General features: G+C 44.4%; 1 protein-coding gene across 1 annotated transcript in view; it reads right to left on the bottom strand.

The window, feature by feature from the left end:
• Nucleotides 1-1511: 1511 nt before the first annotated feature.
• The window catches only part of PGD (phosphogluconate dehydrogenase), a 15288-nt gene continuing 332 nt past the window's right edge, over nt 1512-16467 (bottom strand). The window contains exons 2-13 of the mRNA XM_008568816.1: nt 16150-16225; nt 15257-15436; nt 13529-13594; nt 12762-12880; nt 10870-10939; nt 8435-8569; nt 6742-6931; nt 3922-4052; nt 3545-3678; nt 2890-2989; nt 2595-2717; nt 1512-2504 (exon numbers count right to left, since the gene is read on the bottom strand). Of these exons, the coding sequence (XP_008567038.1) occupies nt 2385-2504; nt 2595-2717; nt 2890-2989; nt 3545-3678; nt 3922-4052; nt 6742-6931; nt 8435-8569; nt 10870-10939; nt 12762-12880; nt 13529-13594; nt 15257-15436; nt 16150-16225 (1444 nt within the window). The 3' untranslated portion in view covers nt 1512-2384. The remainder of the gene's footprint in view (nt 2505-2594; nt 2718-2889; nt 2990-3544; nt 3679-3921; nt 4053-6741; nt 6932-8434; nt 8570-10869; nt 10940-12761; nt 12881-13528; nt 13595-15256; nt 15437-16149; nt 16226-16467) is intronic.

The following is a 16467-nucleotide window of genomic DNA, read 5'->3' on the forward strand; positions in this document are numbered from 1 at the left end:
TTGAACTCATGTGTCTTAACTCCAAAAATCTGTGCTGATCCCACTCCACGTGTTCTCCAGCACTTCATCGTGGCAGGCTGACCAGCAACATGGGCGTCACCTGAGAGCTTGTTAGAAATGCAGAATGTGGGGCCCCACCCCAGGCCTACCCAACCAGAACCTGCATTTTTTTCAAAATCCCTGGGGGAGGGGAGCAGTTGTATGCCCGAACCTTGTGAGGACTAGTGTACAAAGTGAATTCACCACTTGTGCTGAGAAGTAACATTTGCTTCACGGACAGACATGCCCTGAAGTGGTTATAATAATAATTAATTGCAACTTACTTAGGTGCTCATTATATGCCAAGCACCTAGTGAATGCTCAAAACAGCCTTCAGGAGACAGGTACTATTATTATCCCCATTTTACAAATGAGAAAACTGAGACCAGAGATAGTAAATAATCTCCCCAAAGTCAGACATCTAGTAAGTAAAGGTAGCTGGATTTGAAACCAAACACCACCACTCAGAGCTTCTCGAAAGGTAAGCAGGCAGGGGTTGAAATTGATTCCCTTCTGATCATTAGTATTCTAAACGTTTACCTTTTGACATTTAGCCTCCAGTCTCACTATTGTTTTTCTTCAGAAGAGCTCACTCTCCATTCTAAAACCATCCATCTGCCTCAGAGCAAGATTAATTGACCACCTTTGAGACCACAACCCTTAAAGAAGAATCCCAAGTCTTGAGCAGCTACTCAAGTGTCACTTAAGTTTGCAGGTAGGGGCAGGAGGCCCCCCTGGGCTAGCTAAGTACTCACATCCAGGCTGGGTTTAAAAAGCTGATGATAGAGTGAAAAGGACTGTCTCTCCCATATCAGCTCTGCTGGCCCCTGCACTCTTCTGAGACTGAGGTCAGAGGTCAAATTATTGACACCGGCTGTGGAAACACAGACGCTCTTTGCTCTCACTATTCTTAGGCCACTCTTAGGATTTTTTTTTTTTTTTCTTTTTTTTGTCTTTTTTACTGATCAGTAACGGGATCGCAACCCTCGGTGTTGCGCCCACACCGCGCTCAGCCAGTGAGCGGGAACCGGTCTCCGCATGGTATCCAAACCCTCGGCGGGAGCGCCGCCGTGCTCCCAAGCGGCGCACTCTCCAGTGCGCCACCGGGCCGGCCACTCTTAGGACTTTCTAAAGCATTCCACAAAACCATGGTGGAGTTAAACTGCTGGAGTAAAACAGTCACGGTGGCCCCAGGCCAATGTAACAATATCAGTATGCTGGCAGGTTTTTGCTTTTTCCTAAATAAAGTGAAAAGCCTGGTTCAAGGAGCAGGCTTAGGTTGCTAAAAATCCCATACCACATCCCTGGGCCTGATTTAGAGACAAATAGAGATAGACGTGAGAAGGGAGACAAATCGGACCAAGCTGCTTACATTGCTAAAACCCCCGCCAAATCCCTGGGCCTGATTCAGAGACAAACAGAAAGAGATGGACGTGAGAACGGAGACAAATCAGACCAGGCTGAGCCCATCATTTAAGTGTAATTCTCTAAAAAGTTTATTATGAAGTATTTGCCATACAAAAAGGAATAAGGAATGTTACAATGAACATCCGTATGCCCACTGCCCAACTTCAGAACAAAGCATAACCAATACATTAAAACCGCTTGTGTCCTCTCTCCCGACTGCCGCCTCTCCCTTCCCTCCAGGGGGAATTATTATCCTAAATTTGGTGTTTCTTGTATTATTTGGGGGTCTTTTTTTTTTTTTAAGAAAACAAGAAATTAACAAAGCTGGAAGGAAACTGATTCAAACGTGATAGAACCTCTGTAAATCTTTCTGGCAACAGGGGTAGTGGCTCAGTTGGGCAAAGGTGAGACGATTTGAGAGTCTGGAGAAAAGGCATAAATATACTGTAGCTTTTATTGAACAGAGGAAAGGGGAATTCAGATGCATGATGCAAAGGTTCCAGTTTAGGGGCTGGCGGTTAGCTCAGTTAGTTAGAGCTCACTCAAGGGCTTGGATCCCCGTCCAGCCAGCCACCAAAACAAACAAACAAACAAAAAGGTTCCAGTTTGACCAAATTCCACAAACACCCTCCCCATCTATGTGATAAGAGCCTCACTAACCTACAGGGGACACGTGGAAACAACTGCTCCAAGGAGTTGGTTTGCGCTGTCACGCACATGATCAGTTCCTGGTCAGTCCCTAGGGGCAAGGGCAGAGGGCAGGATGGTCCTCACAGAACTATTTATAGATAAACTGTTTGCCTTTTTCAGGAGTCTCTTACAACACTTTATTCTAAACGCTCTAGCAGAAAATAGGGCAAAGGGCCATGTAAGCAGTGTGGTGTGGTACATGGAATGTCCTGCTCTAAGGAATCGTGGAGGATAACAGAACAGTTGGATTAGGCATTGTAGGAAGAGGAGGACACGCTGCCACCATGGCCAGTCCAATTAGTGTGGATAAACTGTCCCGGTTTGGCTAAGAGTTCATAGGTGTGAGCCCCAAAGTAATCCCGCTGAGCCTAGAAAACCAGAAATTGTGTTAGTTAGCATGATATGTACGGACACAACCCTCTCGTGCCAGCCAGGTTAACGCTACTCCACAGGCATACCTGGATGAGGTTGGCGGGGAGCACCTCGTGCCTGTATCCATCATAGAAGGAGAGGGCAGTGGTGAAACAGGGCATGGGAATGCCCACCTTGATACCAGTGCTGACTGCCCGCCGCCAGGAGCCCTGAGCACAGAATGCAAAGCCAAGGGTTAGTGGTTGCTCCAGAGACACTAGCTGGTTCCATTCTAAACAACAGATTTGCATCCACATCAATGCTGGAAAATGAAAAACAGATGCCCCAGAGCAAAACCCACTGAAACAGAATGCACGTGCCACCTAGCACCAGGCCACATACCTGGCAGTTCTCAACAGCTGACTTAAAGAAGTCGTCTAGCAGCAGATTCTCAAGTCCAGGGTTGCAATCAAATGCATCTTTTATCTTTCCTAGGAATACACTGAAATAATCAAGAGGGAAGAAATCAATGAATCTTAACTCTAGAGAGGTACGAAGTTACATTTCTTGTCCCTTAAAGCTATCTGTATGGTTGGGGCCGGCCCGGTGGCGCACTGCTACAGTGTGCCACTTGGGAGCGCAGCGGTGCTCCCACCGAGGGTTCGGATCCCACATACAGACCGGTTCCCGCTCACTGGCTGAGCGAGGTGCGGATGCAACACCGAGGGTTGCAATCCGTCGCCGGTCACGAAAAAAAAGATAAAAAAAAAAAAGGATAAAGCTATCTGTATGGTCAATGAAATACACAGCAAAAGACCCAAGGGGCATGGCCAGAGGGCATGACAGTTCTCAGAACTACTTTAAAAGGTGGTGTGAACAATCTAGTTAGGGAAAAACTAGGCCATGACAATCTAAACCTGTCCTGTTGCCAGGGTTCCGGTGACAGGGCTAATAACTACACCAGTTATAGGGAAACTATTCGAGCACATGTCCTGAGGTCACAGTTCTAGGCACAGCAGTGTGGTGTGTCCTTCCCATCACGCTGCCTCTCACTTACCTCCTGATGATGCAGCCCCCCCTCCACATCAGGGCAATGCCACCATAATTGAGAGTCCAGCCAAATTCAGTGGCTGCCTGTCTTAGCAGCATAAAGCCTTGAGCATAAGAGATGATCTTGGAAGCATAGAGGGCCTAGAGAATGACACAAAGGCTTATGAGAGTTGCAGATGGCAGAGTAACCACCTCATGTACTAGTCCTATCCTCCTCGGCAGTGGACACCAGTATAGGAAAAGGCTGTACATCAGGATCAAGGTGAAGGCTGAACAATATTCCACCTGCCACCCTGGGGCCTCGTGTGTTCTCCCACTACAACCCCCACCCTGCTGCCTTCCAAGGGACCAACAAAGACGACTGCCAGGGACTGTGTGCCCCACCTTTCGAATGTCCTCCAGGAATGATTTCTTATCACCTTCAAACTGGATCTTTTGGGGACCCTTCAGTTTTTTGCTAGCTTGAATTCTCTCATCCTTCAGAGATGATAAGCATCGAGCAAAGACAGCTTCTCCTACATGGAGGCACGGGGGTGGGAGGTCATATATTACCAAGTTCTCACATCAAGCCAGAGAAAGAGCATACATAGCCAGAGGATGTGGAAAATAGAGATGGAGGGGAAATTCAACTTTTACAAAGAACTGAAAGTTTCAACCCTTGACTGCAAAAATTAACCTGGATCAGAAAGAACTTTTATAAAAAGCTCTGAACACTTAATTTGATAAATAAAATTCCAAGTCAATCTTCCAACAAATATAGGTATTCAACCACACGGATCAACATGAAATTGAAAGGGGAGTTTTGAGGGAAAACAAATCGATAAAAACCATTATTGGGGCTGGCTGTGCTGATAACACCAAGGGCAAACAAAACAAAGCAAAACAAACTCCCACTATTACTCGGAATTACTCAGTGTTGGTCTATGAGTAAAATCTCAGTTTCAATTTAGAGGACTTAAATTTTTAGATGCTCACCAAAGACTCAATTTGTTTGCTTTCAAAGCACTAATTACCCACCATCTTGAAACAACTCACACATTGAGAAGTCACACTCAGAGAATCACCCCTCAAAAAACTCTATTTATAAATGCCTACATTTTACAGTTTTCAGTATATCCATGATCACCATTAGAATTTCACAATTTTACTTCACTTGAATAAAAAACATTTCAATATAGGATTTTAATATTAAGACGTATCTTTTCAAATTATCCCTGTAACAGACTATTCGCTCAACTGACAATTTATATAATTAGAATAAATTACTCTTTAACCATTTTTCCCCCACAGACAAAATGAAGTAAAATCTCTGGGAACTAACAGAGGACTTTATTGTTTATTTTTAAGTCAAGGGTGCTCGGGCCGGCCCGTGGCTCACTCGGGAGAGTGTGGTGCTGATAACACCAAGGCCCCGGGTTCGGATCCCATATAGGGATGGCCAGTTCGCTCACTGGCTGAGCGTGGTGCTGACAACACCAAGTCAAGGGTTAAGATCCCCTTACCGGTCATCTTTTAAAAAAAAAAAAAAAGGAGAGTGCGGTGCTGATAAGTCAAGGGTGCTTAGTAGTCATAAGCTTGAGAACACTAACCAAACTCAGAACACACCATGGCAGGCGCCTGTCTGCCCTTGGCCGCTGGTCTTCCTTCCCCGCAGCGCACGCACGCGGTGACTCGGCACTTGTGGAAGGAAGCTTTGTAAGCCATCTGGCGCAACAGGCAAGTGTGGCAAAAGCCCTCCTTCCACATTACAAAAGGGTGAGCCAGAGGCCGACTTCCTCATTAGTTCACTAGATCCCAGTGGCGCCCACCCAGGGATTAAGCCCAGCCTGCCTTGGCAGAAAGGGTACAAAGTCTCTAAAACAGGAGTAGGGTTCTTTCTGAGACTGTACTATTCTCACCTATACTTGAGTCGGTGAAGAATAAGCTTTGCCCAGCTATTGTCCCCTCGTTCCCCTGTCCACAGTATCTCTCAGCTGAGCTAAAAAGCAGCCAACTTCCGGGGCCGGCCAGGTGGCGCACTGCTACAGTGCACCGCTTGGGAGCGTGGTGGCGCTCCCACCAAGGGTTCGGATCCCACATACAGACCGGTTCCTGCTCACTGGCTGAGCGAGGTACGCGGGTGCGACACCGAGGGTTGCGATCCCGTTGCCGGTCCCGGCCCGGTACGGGCGCGACACTGAGGGTTGCGATCCGTTGCTGGACACGAAAAAAAAAAAAAAAAAAAAAAAAGACCCCCCCCAAAAAATAATTGAAAAAAAAAAAGCAGCCAACTTCCTTCTGCACAGCGCTGGACTAAACTGCCTCCTTCCCGCCTCACCGTGCCTTATACCACGCAGTTCATACACAGGGCGGGGCACAATTAATGGAAAAAAGAAGGGAGGAGACCAGGGAGGGAAAGGCAGCCGGTATCTGGAATAGCAAACAGGAGAATTTCTGTTTTATCACAGGGAGAACCATTCTGCCAGGAGCGAAGATTAGCCTTTCGTGAGGCATGTGAGGCACCTTTTTCCTTTTCCTTTTCCAGTCTTGCCAGAAGTGTATCCATTTTACTCTTAAAGAACCAGCTTTCGGTTTTGTAAACCCTCTCATTATTTATTGTCTGTTTATTTCTGCTTTTTATTATTTCCTTCTCTATATCTTTTTGAGTTGGATGCTTAGCTCATTAATATCAGATAAACATAACTGTGAAGGACACATATCAATTCAGGATAGCCATTTTCTTCTAAAAGAGGAAGGGGAAGGAACTTAGGAAAGGAATATTCAAGGGCTTCAAATGTAATGTTTTATTTTTTTAATATCTGGGGGGAAAAAACCAGCAAAATATTATAAATTCTGAGTACATAGGTATATGTTATTCTGTGAACTTTTCTATGAACACTTCCATTACACTTACCTCTCCCATTAGGAGAATTTAGGTCACTGACTACAATTAAGTCACTATGCTAAAATATTCCCAAAGTAAAACTAGACAGGAAGGACAGTAACTTCTGAATTTACCTCAAAGCTCCCATCAATGAGAGAAAGACTATAAAAAGACAGAAAAGCAGCATCAGCCTCTCTCATACATATGCAGAAAGAGCATAAAGCACTCTGAACGCTGACAAGGGTTGAGTAGATTCTCTTAAAGACCAGTCCATATCAATATTCCAGAAGGACATCGAGATCAGTGGAATGAAAGGGTTCAAGTGGAAAGTGGAACATTACCGATGAGGGTGACAGGAACGCCGTACTCCAGGGCTGAGATGGCGGTCCACTTCCCGGTGCCCTTCTGCCCTGCACTGTCCCTGATCTTTGGCAGTAGGTGTTTGCCATCGGTGTCTCGGAACTTGAGAATATTAGCTGTGATTTCAATCAGGAATGAGTCTAGCTCTGTCTTGTTCCATTCCTCAAATGCCTGTGTGCAGAACATGAGAGAAAATGAAGTGAGAGAAACGAGGGCTATGCAGGGGCAGCTCCCTTACCTGACGGCACTGCACGGATTCGTCCTCACTGGCCAGTGCTCACAACTGCTGAACACAGGGGGCCAGCAGGCTCTTCCCGAGGATTCCTGTGGCCCGCCGCTGCTCCCGAGTCTGTCCTTCATCTCAGCTCGGCTGTGCTGACTTTCTGATCACCCCGTTGTTCTCTCCTCTGAGCCAAGTGCTCCTCACTTCACTTAGGTCTCTGCGCACTGTCACCTCCCCGAAGTCTTCCTTGATCCTCCAGTCTGAAGTCTATCTCTTACCCCAGTCGACTTTTCTTTCTAACAGTCATTGCTAACTAGTTTTGTGTATTTATCACTGTCTTCCCAGCTCCGCGAGGGCAGAGACTTTGTTTTCTTCACAATTCTGTCCCCAATATTTAGAACAGTGCCCAGCATATACAGGCATGTAAAGCGCTCATATGTTTGTTGAATAAATACATTAAATATTATACAAACCAATTAAATATGAACACAAAAAGAAAAGTCCTGTTTCTATGAAAACTAGCTAAATGTTTCGGAGAGAACAACAATGGTGAGCCAGTGAAGCACACAGCAGTCAAGTGAGGGAGGATGAAACAAATAAAACACCCGGGAGAAAAAAAGTGTCAAAAACCTGGAGGGATTCCACATCGTGTGCCTTGCCAGTGTTAAAAGCACGTTCTACTTGAAAAAACTGAAACGAGAAATTCTACCTGAGAAAGAGGACTGGAATGCTAATGAGCATAACCACACTTAAAGAAAAGGCCTTGGCTCTACAAAAATGATTGGTGAATGAATGGACATTCCTATGTTTCCAGCTAAAAGAAATGTTTACCGAATGATGCTGAAATACTTCAGAGAAGAGTACTGAAGCCTGCGGTTTACTTTGCAATGTATCAAAACAATAAGAAGAAACTGACAGAGGATGGACAGACATGAGATCAACCAAGTACTGCAAAGTGTTCTTGGTGGAATCCAGGTGGTGTGTACACAAGCGTTCACTGGAAAATTCTTTCAATTGTGCTGCATGTGCGAATATTTTTCATAATAAGGTGTTGGGGGAAATGCTTCTGCTTCGCCACTTGGACTAATTTTTTTTGATAAACTATCAGAAAGCCAGTCCCAACTCGATCAGAAAAGAAAGCTTCTACTGCACCTCCCACGTGGGACAGTGGTAAGACTAAATGAGATAATGTCAGTAACATGCTGCAGACTGAGGTGCACTGAAAGGTGGGAATTGTCCCCCCGAGACCCTTTGGGAAATTCCTGCTTAGTGACTAGCTACCATATTTTATAGTGCTGTTACTGAAAGATTCCCTTCAATTGGGCTGAGGCCATGCAGGCCACAGAATGGGCAGGGGATCAGGAGTGAGGAAGGACTGACTGTAAGTGCCAAATCCCTTGTCATCTTGGTGGAGATTACCCCCTGCAGTGTGGGGCAGGGCTTGGACCCACCTGTGCCATCTCGTCATGCTCCATGCCCAGGACGTCCTTCATCAGGTGGTATGCCTCGCAGATCAGCTGCATGTCGCCGTACTCTATTCCGTTGTGCACCATCTTCACAAAGTGTCCTGCTCCCTCATCCCCCACCTGTCGGGGCCACAAGCACCAAGAGGCCTTCAGAGAGGCAGAAGACACACCAGAGAAGTCCCCATCACACCTGACCCCAAAGTCTTTGGGAAGTCCCTCTCCGTACGAAAAATAACAAATACGAAGCAGACATAGTATTTCTGAAACAAGAATCATATAGCAGGTTAATGCAAGCTTCAGTCTAGCCCAGTGTTATTTTGAACTAATTCCAAATTCATTCCCCTGAAGGTTTTTCAAAATCTCCAAATTCACTGTAAGTACCTATAGCTCTTTAGCCTGTATTTTCCACTCTTTCTCACGGTTATTAAAAAGCAACTCCCTACTCCCCACACCCTACCCACAAGTAAAAGAAACAATGTCTTCTTTTTCCTGGAGTTAACACTTTTCTAGCAACTGGAGGTTAAAATAAATTAGCTACTTAAATCACTTACACTTTTTAAAAATATATAAATGTATTGTAGTTGTTTCTAATGGCTAGGGAGAGGTAAGATGATCTTAGATCCAAGGTCTGGCCCTCAACCTGGTATGCCCAGAAATGTGTTCTTCCTATCATTGACAAAGTATTTATTTATAATAAATTGGCAAGACGTATAAAACCAGAATACCAGTTTAAAAATTTATGATGAGAAATTTAACTATGGATCTTGGTGGTTACAAGTATTAGTCTGATCAACACATTCTGTGCCCATAGATAAGCTACCCGTGAAGCCAGATTATCTGTAAATTGTTTAGTGGGCACAGATCAGAACAAAGGGGGTAACAAGCACCCAATACTTCACAGCATCAGACTCTGCCATCAGCTCCACAACAAGTACCCCCGCCTGGTGGACCCGATGCTTGGCGACCCAGGCAGACTCTCCTGCAGTCACTGCTTGGGTCGACATGACCAGCATTTAAGGCAGAGACTCCTGTGTCTATGTGTCTACTGCTGACCTATCCCTTTTGATTTTGACGCTTTGGCCACATGGTGATGTGACTAACAACATCTTACTTCACCTCATCCTGGTTACTTCAATGATGAACTAAGGAGGCAGGCTTTTAGTATCTATACCACTTTTTTCAATGACCTGCAACTAAGCCTTGAGGCTTTGGAAAGTCAATGCCTGACTTGATCAAGATACAGATACAGGGCAAGTACTGTTTCTTCCTCCATGACTTTGTCCTACGTGTCTCTAAAAAGAAGTTGCAGTTACTGCAATTTTACTTTGGTAATCTGTTGCCAAGGAACGAAAGTCCCTTTCTCATCCTTCACATTAACGAGATTACTCAGCCCTTTACAACACAGCACCAGCCTCTTTCTATCCTAAGCAGATTCCGATTGAACTCAGTGGCTAACCACTGGTGACAAGGTAAAGACCGGGTTAGCTGCTGTAGCTAAAGCCACCAGGCACTGGCAGGCCTCGGATGGAAGGTTTCCCTCGTTCCTCAAATGCCTGAGCCCTTGTTTCATCTTTACCTTTTATCTCACATAAAATAAAAGCAAATAATAAAATTAGTGTATAAAATTGCTGATATGAAATTAAAGGGGAAGTTAAAGAGGATTAGGAGCTAAACAGATCTTAAAGATCACCCCAAGTCCAACCCCCATAATTTACAGATAAGGAAACTGAAGTCCACATAGGGGAAGTGACTCGCCTAGTGTCACACAACTAGTGAAGAGCCAGAATTACAACTTGGGTCTCCCAAGCCTAGTGTTTTTATCCATCCATGGGATGGACTGAAGCTACAAAATGGGATAGAATTTATTTTAATAGCAACACAAAATACAGGAAGGAGAGGTATTTGTGAATTAGCTTTGGCCTCTTTCACAGTCAGTGAAGGTGAAAGTCTATAGTTTACCCTGCTCAAGCACAGAGTACCTAAATCCCAGGCTACAGCAAAGGGATTTTCCCACATTTATGGCCAGGACATTTGACACAGCAATTCAATCCTCTTGCTTTTGTCCAGGCAAGCAAACGCCACTTTTTATTTTGACATTCTTTCTTTCTTTGGCCATGAAGTAACATGGTTTAAAAAAATCTTACTTTACCACATCCTTCCTGTGCCTTTTTAAGAAATTCATCTTTTAAATGAATTGAGGAAGGCTGCTTTTATTATCAAACTTGAGGCTACAAACAGTTAAGATACGAGAACATGTCCAGTAGGCATGCATTTTAGGCATCAGCTGCACTATCAACTTAAAGATTGAGACATTTATGTCACAAAGCTAAACACTGGGACCAGGGCCTTTGCTCTGTGCACCTCATGACTCAGAGATGCCCGTGCTGCCAACTAGCTTTAGAGAGTAGCCCAGAACTTGCCCAGTCACAGCAAGGCTCTCCAGTTCCTACTTTTGCAGCGATGCCTTGGAAGATGGTCTTGATGTGAGGCCTGTGGAAAGAAACAATGCAGTTCAGCTAATGAGAAGAGATGGGCTGCAATCTCAATCGAACGTTCAAGGACACCACCCCACCATTTTTCTTTCTAATGGGAGGTGGACGTGCCCATGAAAAAGTAATGAATGTGCTAAGTTCTCAAGGTAAACTTTAGTCTCAGACTGGCTGACTGGCTGCTCCTCCAGATCCTGGTGGGTCCTCAGAGCAGAGGCTGCAGACTATCTGATTTGAGACTACAGACAAAAAGCCCAAGCAGAGGAATCATCAAAGCAGCAGAAGCAATTTCTGCTGCAGTGTCACAAGAAGCTCTGATTCCAGATAGCAAGCAGTTACAAAAGTTGTTTTAGAGACCCTCTTGTATTAGCCTGGATGTATGTTACCAGGTATGGTGTGATCTGGACATTTGGATCAAGAGTAAAGACAGACAGAACCGTGCAATATTTTTAAGAGATACATTCCTATTCAGAGAAAAAGCAGATGTTCTTTTCTCCTTCCACAGCTCCCTACAAAGATATATTAACTCCTGAGGCTTTTTCCTGACTCTTCTACTCACTATTGGCCAACAAAGATTTCTTCACAGTAAATCCGACAGGGTTGCTAAGTTTACGATTATGACTAGGGGTTAAAACAGCTACACCTTAAGCTTTAGAACTTCACTGAACTTTTACTGTCTTTCAAGTACAAGTGCTATTTCTACTTCTTTTATTCATTTGTTTATTTTATCTCTGGCCTACATCTTGGAGTTAATCCATTTCTGCTTCTGCCAGACACCATGAGAAGAGTGAACTGATGAACAGCTGGAGCCCCTCTGGACGTCAAATATTTCCATGTATATTGTCTGCATTTCTGAGAGCCCACTGGGCAGGTGCCTCAAGGTAAATACTTTTAAACTTCTGAGAAGCAGAAAGTCCTCCTTACTTTTACATTTAACACACTGAAGAGAACCCCCAGACTTATTCATGAGAGAGGTAATTTAAAGAATAATCTTTCAAAATAAATCCTTCACCTTTCGAGGTTAAGTTTGATCACTCCCGTACTTTATCACCTAATATAATTCTAGAATATTTAGAAATCAAACTCATTCAGAAAAGAATGTTACCCTTCCACGTCTCCCTCACAAGGATCCTTCCTTTGCTCTTTCTTTCTCTTCTGCTCCATCTCTCTATCTTCCTCTATCGGGCTTTCTTTTTTCCTGCAGTCTCAGCAGTGATGTTTGCCTTCAGTCTAAGTTATGTATCATTCATTACTTGCATCTTTCCATTCTGATTCTCCATCCCACTACCCCCGCCCATTCGTGTCTTACACATCCCTTATTTCACATCACCAGAGCACCCCTCCTTCTGTGGCCAGCCCCTCCTCTTCACAGAGCACAGTGAACAGGGTAAAATTTGTTTTTCCCCAAGTTAAACAGAAATTTTCCATTTCGTTCCCAGACCCGGTCAGAATTTTCCATTACTCGCAATTACTAAATAAAGTTATTTTAGGACCATACATCAGCTAAAAGAGGCAGACCTTATTCTTAGGTCCAGACAGTGCAGAGGACATCATCTGAACTGCTTCCTGAAAGCCTATTTAGAACTTCTGGTATCAGTCTTGGAGGGAACAACACAAGAAGAGGAAATATGCAAAAGAGGAATATAAACGTATATTATATCAAAGCAACAAAATGTCTAGACCAAAGAAATATTTCTAGCATCCCCCAGCTCTAACACTTAGGGCACCACAGCGGAGATCAGGGTGTAGAACTGCTCCCGCTCACTCATTCTAAAGTCCAGGCTCCCTTGTGCTGAACTGGGGATGGTGCTGATGGTACTCACCAAGCTTCTTTGTTCCCTCCTGGCATGAGTGATGGGCCATAGCGGGCCCCTTCCTCTCCACCACTAACCCCACTCCCCACAAACAAGATTCCCTTGGCCTTGAGGTCTCGACATCGTCTCTAAAGGAGAAAAAAATAATTTCATTATGCTTCCGAAAAAACAAGTTTCTCCCAGTGAATGAGAGGAGGTATAAGATAGGTATGGAGATCTCCCATTTGACAGGAAATGATCCAAGGATCTAGGAATAACTGATCATCCAAGAAAGTTAATCCCCTCAGTGTGATAGTTTAAAAAAAGGAATCCATGGATGTCCAAGATATGTACCTTGTCTCCAAAGGGCAATAATAAAACCAAACGTACATCACCGTCTTACTAGAAAAGACCTTATACAATAAGAATTAATTAAGAGTTGGTTTAATACAAGCATGACTAACTGCCATTCAGCACTTCAGAGCATACAGGGACGTCCCCCAGCACTGGAGACCATTGCCACATCATGATCAGTTGGGAGGGGATGGGGACAAATTAAGCATAAAGTCTCAGCCTGCTCTATCTGAGTGGTAGTCATTCTCTTGAGTTATAAGTGTGACTGAGAACCTCATCCACCCATCAAGTGTGTCTTAGCAGAGAAAAAGGCTGAGAACAATTGTCAGTACTAATCCCCAAAGAATCAGCACCACAGGACAGTTCATCCTTTTGTCACATGTATAATGCGGATACTTTTTTCTTCTCAGAACCTGGAAGAATGTGGACTGAAGAAGACTTACTGTGGTGTCCCTATATTCAGAATTTCCTCCATCAATGATGATGTCACCAGAGTCCAACAACGGTACCTGTAACCAGACACCAGCATTAAGGTACACCAAAGACAAACTAAAACGTACCTTGGCCAATTAAAACAAACAAGAGTTTATCCCAAATAAAAAGTCTAAAAGCACATATTATTTTACCTTTAATAATCCTCTCTGTGGCTAGAACTAGACCCTATTTAAAAGCTTAGGGTTAACAAACCCAGTCAGAACCCTCCACTGAAATAATTCTCTTTAACTACTCTAAGATTTTACAACAAATAAAACCACCTGGAAAATTTATATCTTCAATGTGCACCACCTGTCTGGTTTATATACTCAAATACTAGGGCAGGGATTGGCTCTAAAGATTAAAATGCTTCCTATATAAGACCTAGGAAATGGTCTTAGTGTGTGAATGAATGATTTGATCACCACAGTTTGGAGATGGCAGGAAGAGCCTGACCCTTGAACAACAGCACCTTCCTATAGCACACCAATCAGGCTAGCTTTAGTATTTATTACTCACTCCTCCCCTATAAGGCTCCAGTTAACTTTACTTAATATTTTCCTGTTGAAGAACAATCTATCGTTTTTCACTCTACTCTGAAACTGAATATGGGCAGCTTGGCATCTTGCTACAGAAAAGGCTTAGTATGTCTTTTCCTTATCACAATGTTCTTCCTTTCTACGTCATTTATTTAAAAAATGGTTGCATACTGGTTACAAATTCTTCTCCCTGTGGTAACAACCCCACTGTTAACACTTCTCTGGAAAAGGAATGTCCAACCCTTCCCTTTGTTGTTACTGCATTTCTTACAACAACACATTTCTTCCAAATGGGTAGTGCTTTGCTTCTTTAACAGCTGTTACTGTAGATCTACTTTTTTTTTTAAAAAGATGACTGGTAAGGGGATCTTAACCCTTGACTTGGTGTTGTCAGCACCACGCTCAGCCAGTGAGCGAACCGGCCATCCCTATGTGGGATCCGAACCCGGGGCCTTGGTGTTATTAGCACCGCACTCTACCGAGTGAGCCACGGGCCGGCCCTGTAGATCTACTTTTGAGTATCTAAATAAATTATTAAAAAAATTTTTAAAGCCATAAATTTAAATAAATAACTAAATAATTTCCACTGGTTTCCCTTCATTCATATGCATATTTTTTCTTCCAAAAAATATATACTTGCTAAAACCAACAAATTGTTTGGTACAGAAATAAATATCAAGTTCCTAGGATTCCCAAAAGGGATCTTTTGTCATTTATATTAAATCATACAACTATATGAGAATTGCTGCTTTATAGGAATACTGAAAGAAATGAACTCTATTTCTAAATTAGGACACTAAGATTTATTAGCGAATAGCACTAAATAATCATTACACAAGCAAAACAGTAAGATCTTTCTGAATATCAAAGATAGAAAGCCCACTAAGATTACTACTGTTCTGATTCTTGTTAATAAATTCTTATTGAAATGTCTCCTGGTGTCCTCAAAATTATTACTAAGCAGGGATACATTGTTGCTTAATTAGTGCCAATCAAGTTAACCAACACTGAAACATTTAAGCAATCATTTTGTCAGCACTGTGCAGTTCATATCTAAAAATTGAAAAAAAAATCTCTAAAAAAGAAGTAAAATAGATAAAGGAAAGAACAAAAAAAGCTCTGTTTCCTAGTAGCAGCTGAGAGCAGAGCTGGCCTCACCAGTTTTTCAATGAAATCGTCAACAGCTTGACCAGCCTTCACAAGAAGTATGATCCGCCGAGGCTTCTTCAGCTTGGAGACCATCTCCTTCAAGGACTGAGCACCAACCACTTTGGTTCCCTTTGCCTCATTGGCCAAGAAATCATCAACTTTGGAGACTGTCCTATTAAAAGCACAGACCTAGAAGGACAAAAGGCTTGATCAGGACATTCTAGGACACACAAGACCTTTATACTGCAGACCAAGTAACAGGGAAACTTCTATTCAGTCCAGGGTTCTGGGAAGGTCGGATCCATCCTTCCTTTTCCCCTGCCTCACCCAAGTGCTGGCTTATCACTATAAAAGTTAGGTCACCTCAGTAGGATGAAATGGCAGAAAAGTCAGGCAAAGACCCACTGCCCACAGCATGTCAGGTACAGTCTGTCACTAACTGGTTAGGACTCCGATTCAAATCTACGAATGTTCAAATCGAGCTGTTCAAGCCCAAAGCGGGCTGCCCTTGGTCAGTGATAATCCTGGCATCTAAGCTGCTTTAGCATTTAGAAGGAACACCCTCCCCAAATCTCTTCAGGCAATAGCGTTAGAGGTCTACACTCCCGGCAGGAGTCCTCCTCCTGGCCTTCATCTCTACCTAAGATGCCGATCGCTCATTCAGGCTGCAAACCCTACAGAGCTGACCGACACACTCAGCAGACCTCTTCTTCCCGGGAGAGCCGCAGGGTCGGCCTCCCACCCGCCCCCCAAAGTGGTGCTTCACCTTCTTGTGCAAAAATGTCCTAAGCAGCAACCGTTTAAAGAGAAGGATGTCCCAGATCCTACGAGATCCGCCGGGCTGGCAGACAATCACGCACACCAAGAACCCCACGGGAGGACGATGTGTCCCCACCACTTACCACAAAGCCGTGGTCATTCATGTTCAAAATTAAGTTCTGGCCCATGACGGCCAGTCCAATCAGCGCGATGTCGGCTCTGGAAGGGCGGAGAGCAGAGAAGAGCGCGTCAGTCCCCCCGAACTGCCTTCACGTTCCCTCTGCAGCCCTGCGCCCGTCGGGTTCGCGAGCCCGGCGTGCACGTCCCGCGCTGCCGCGCCTCAGAGCCTCACGACCTCGGCCCGCCCCGGGGCTCGTCCACGGCACCGTGTCCCCCTCGCGCCCCGTCTCTCTGCCCCCCCCGGGGCGTGCCCGCGCCCCCTCCCCCGACCCCCCGGGAAG

The sequence above is a fragment of the Galeopterus variegatus genome, unplaced genomic scaffold (assembly GCF_000696425.1).
Source record: "Galeopterus variegatus unplaced genomic scaffold, G_variegatus-3.0.2 Scaffold445, whole genome shotgun sequence".
NCBI classification, from domain to species: domain Eukaryota; kingdom Metazoa; phylum Chordata; class Mammalia; order Dermoptera; family Cynocephalidae; genus Galeopterus; species Galeopterus variegatus.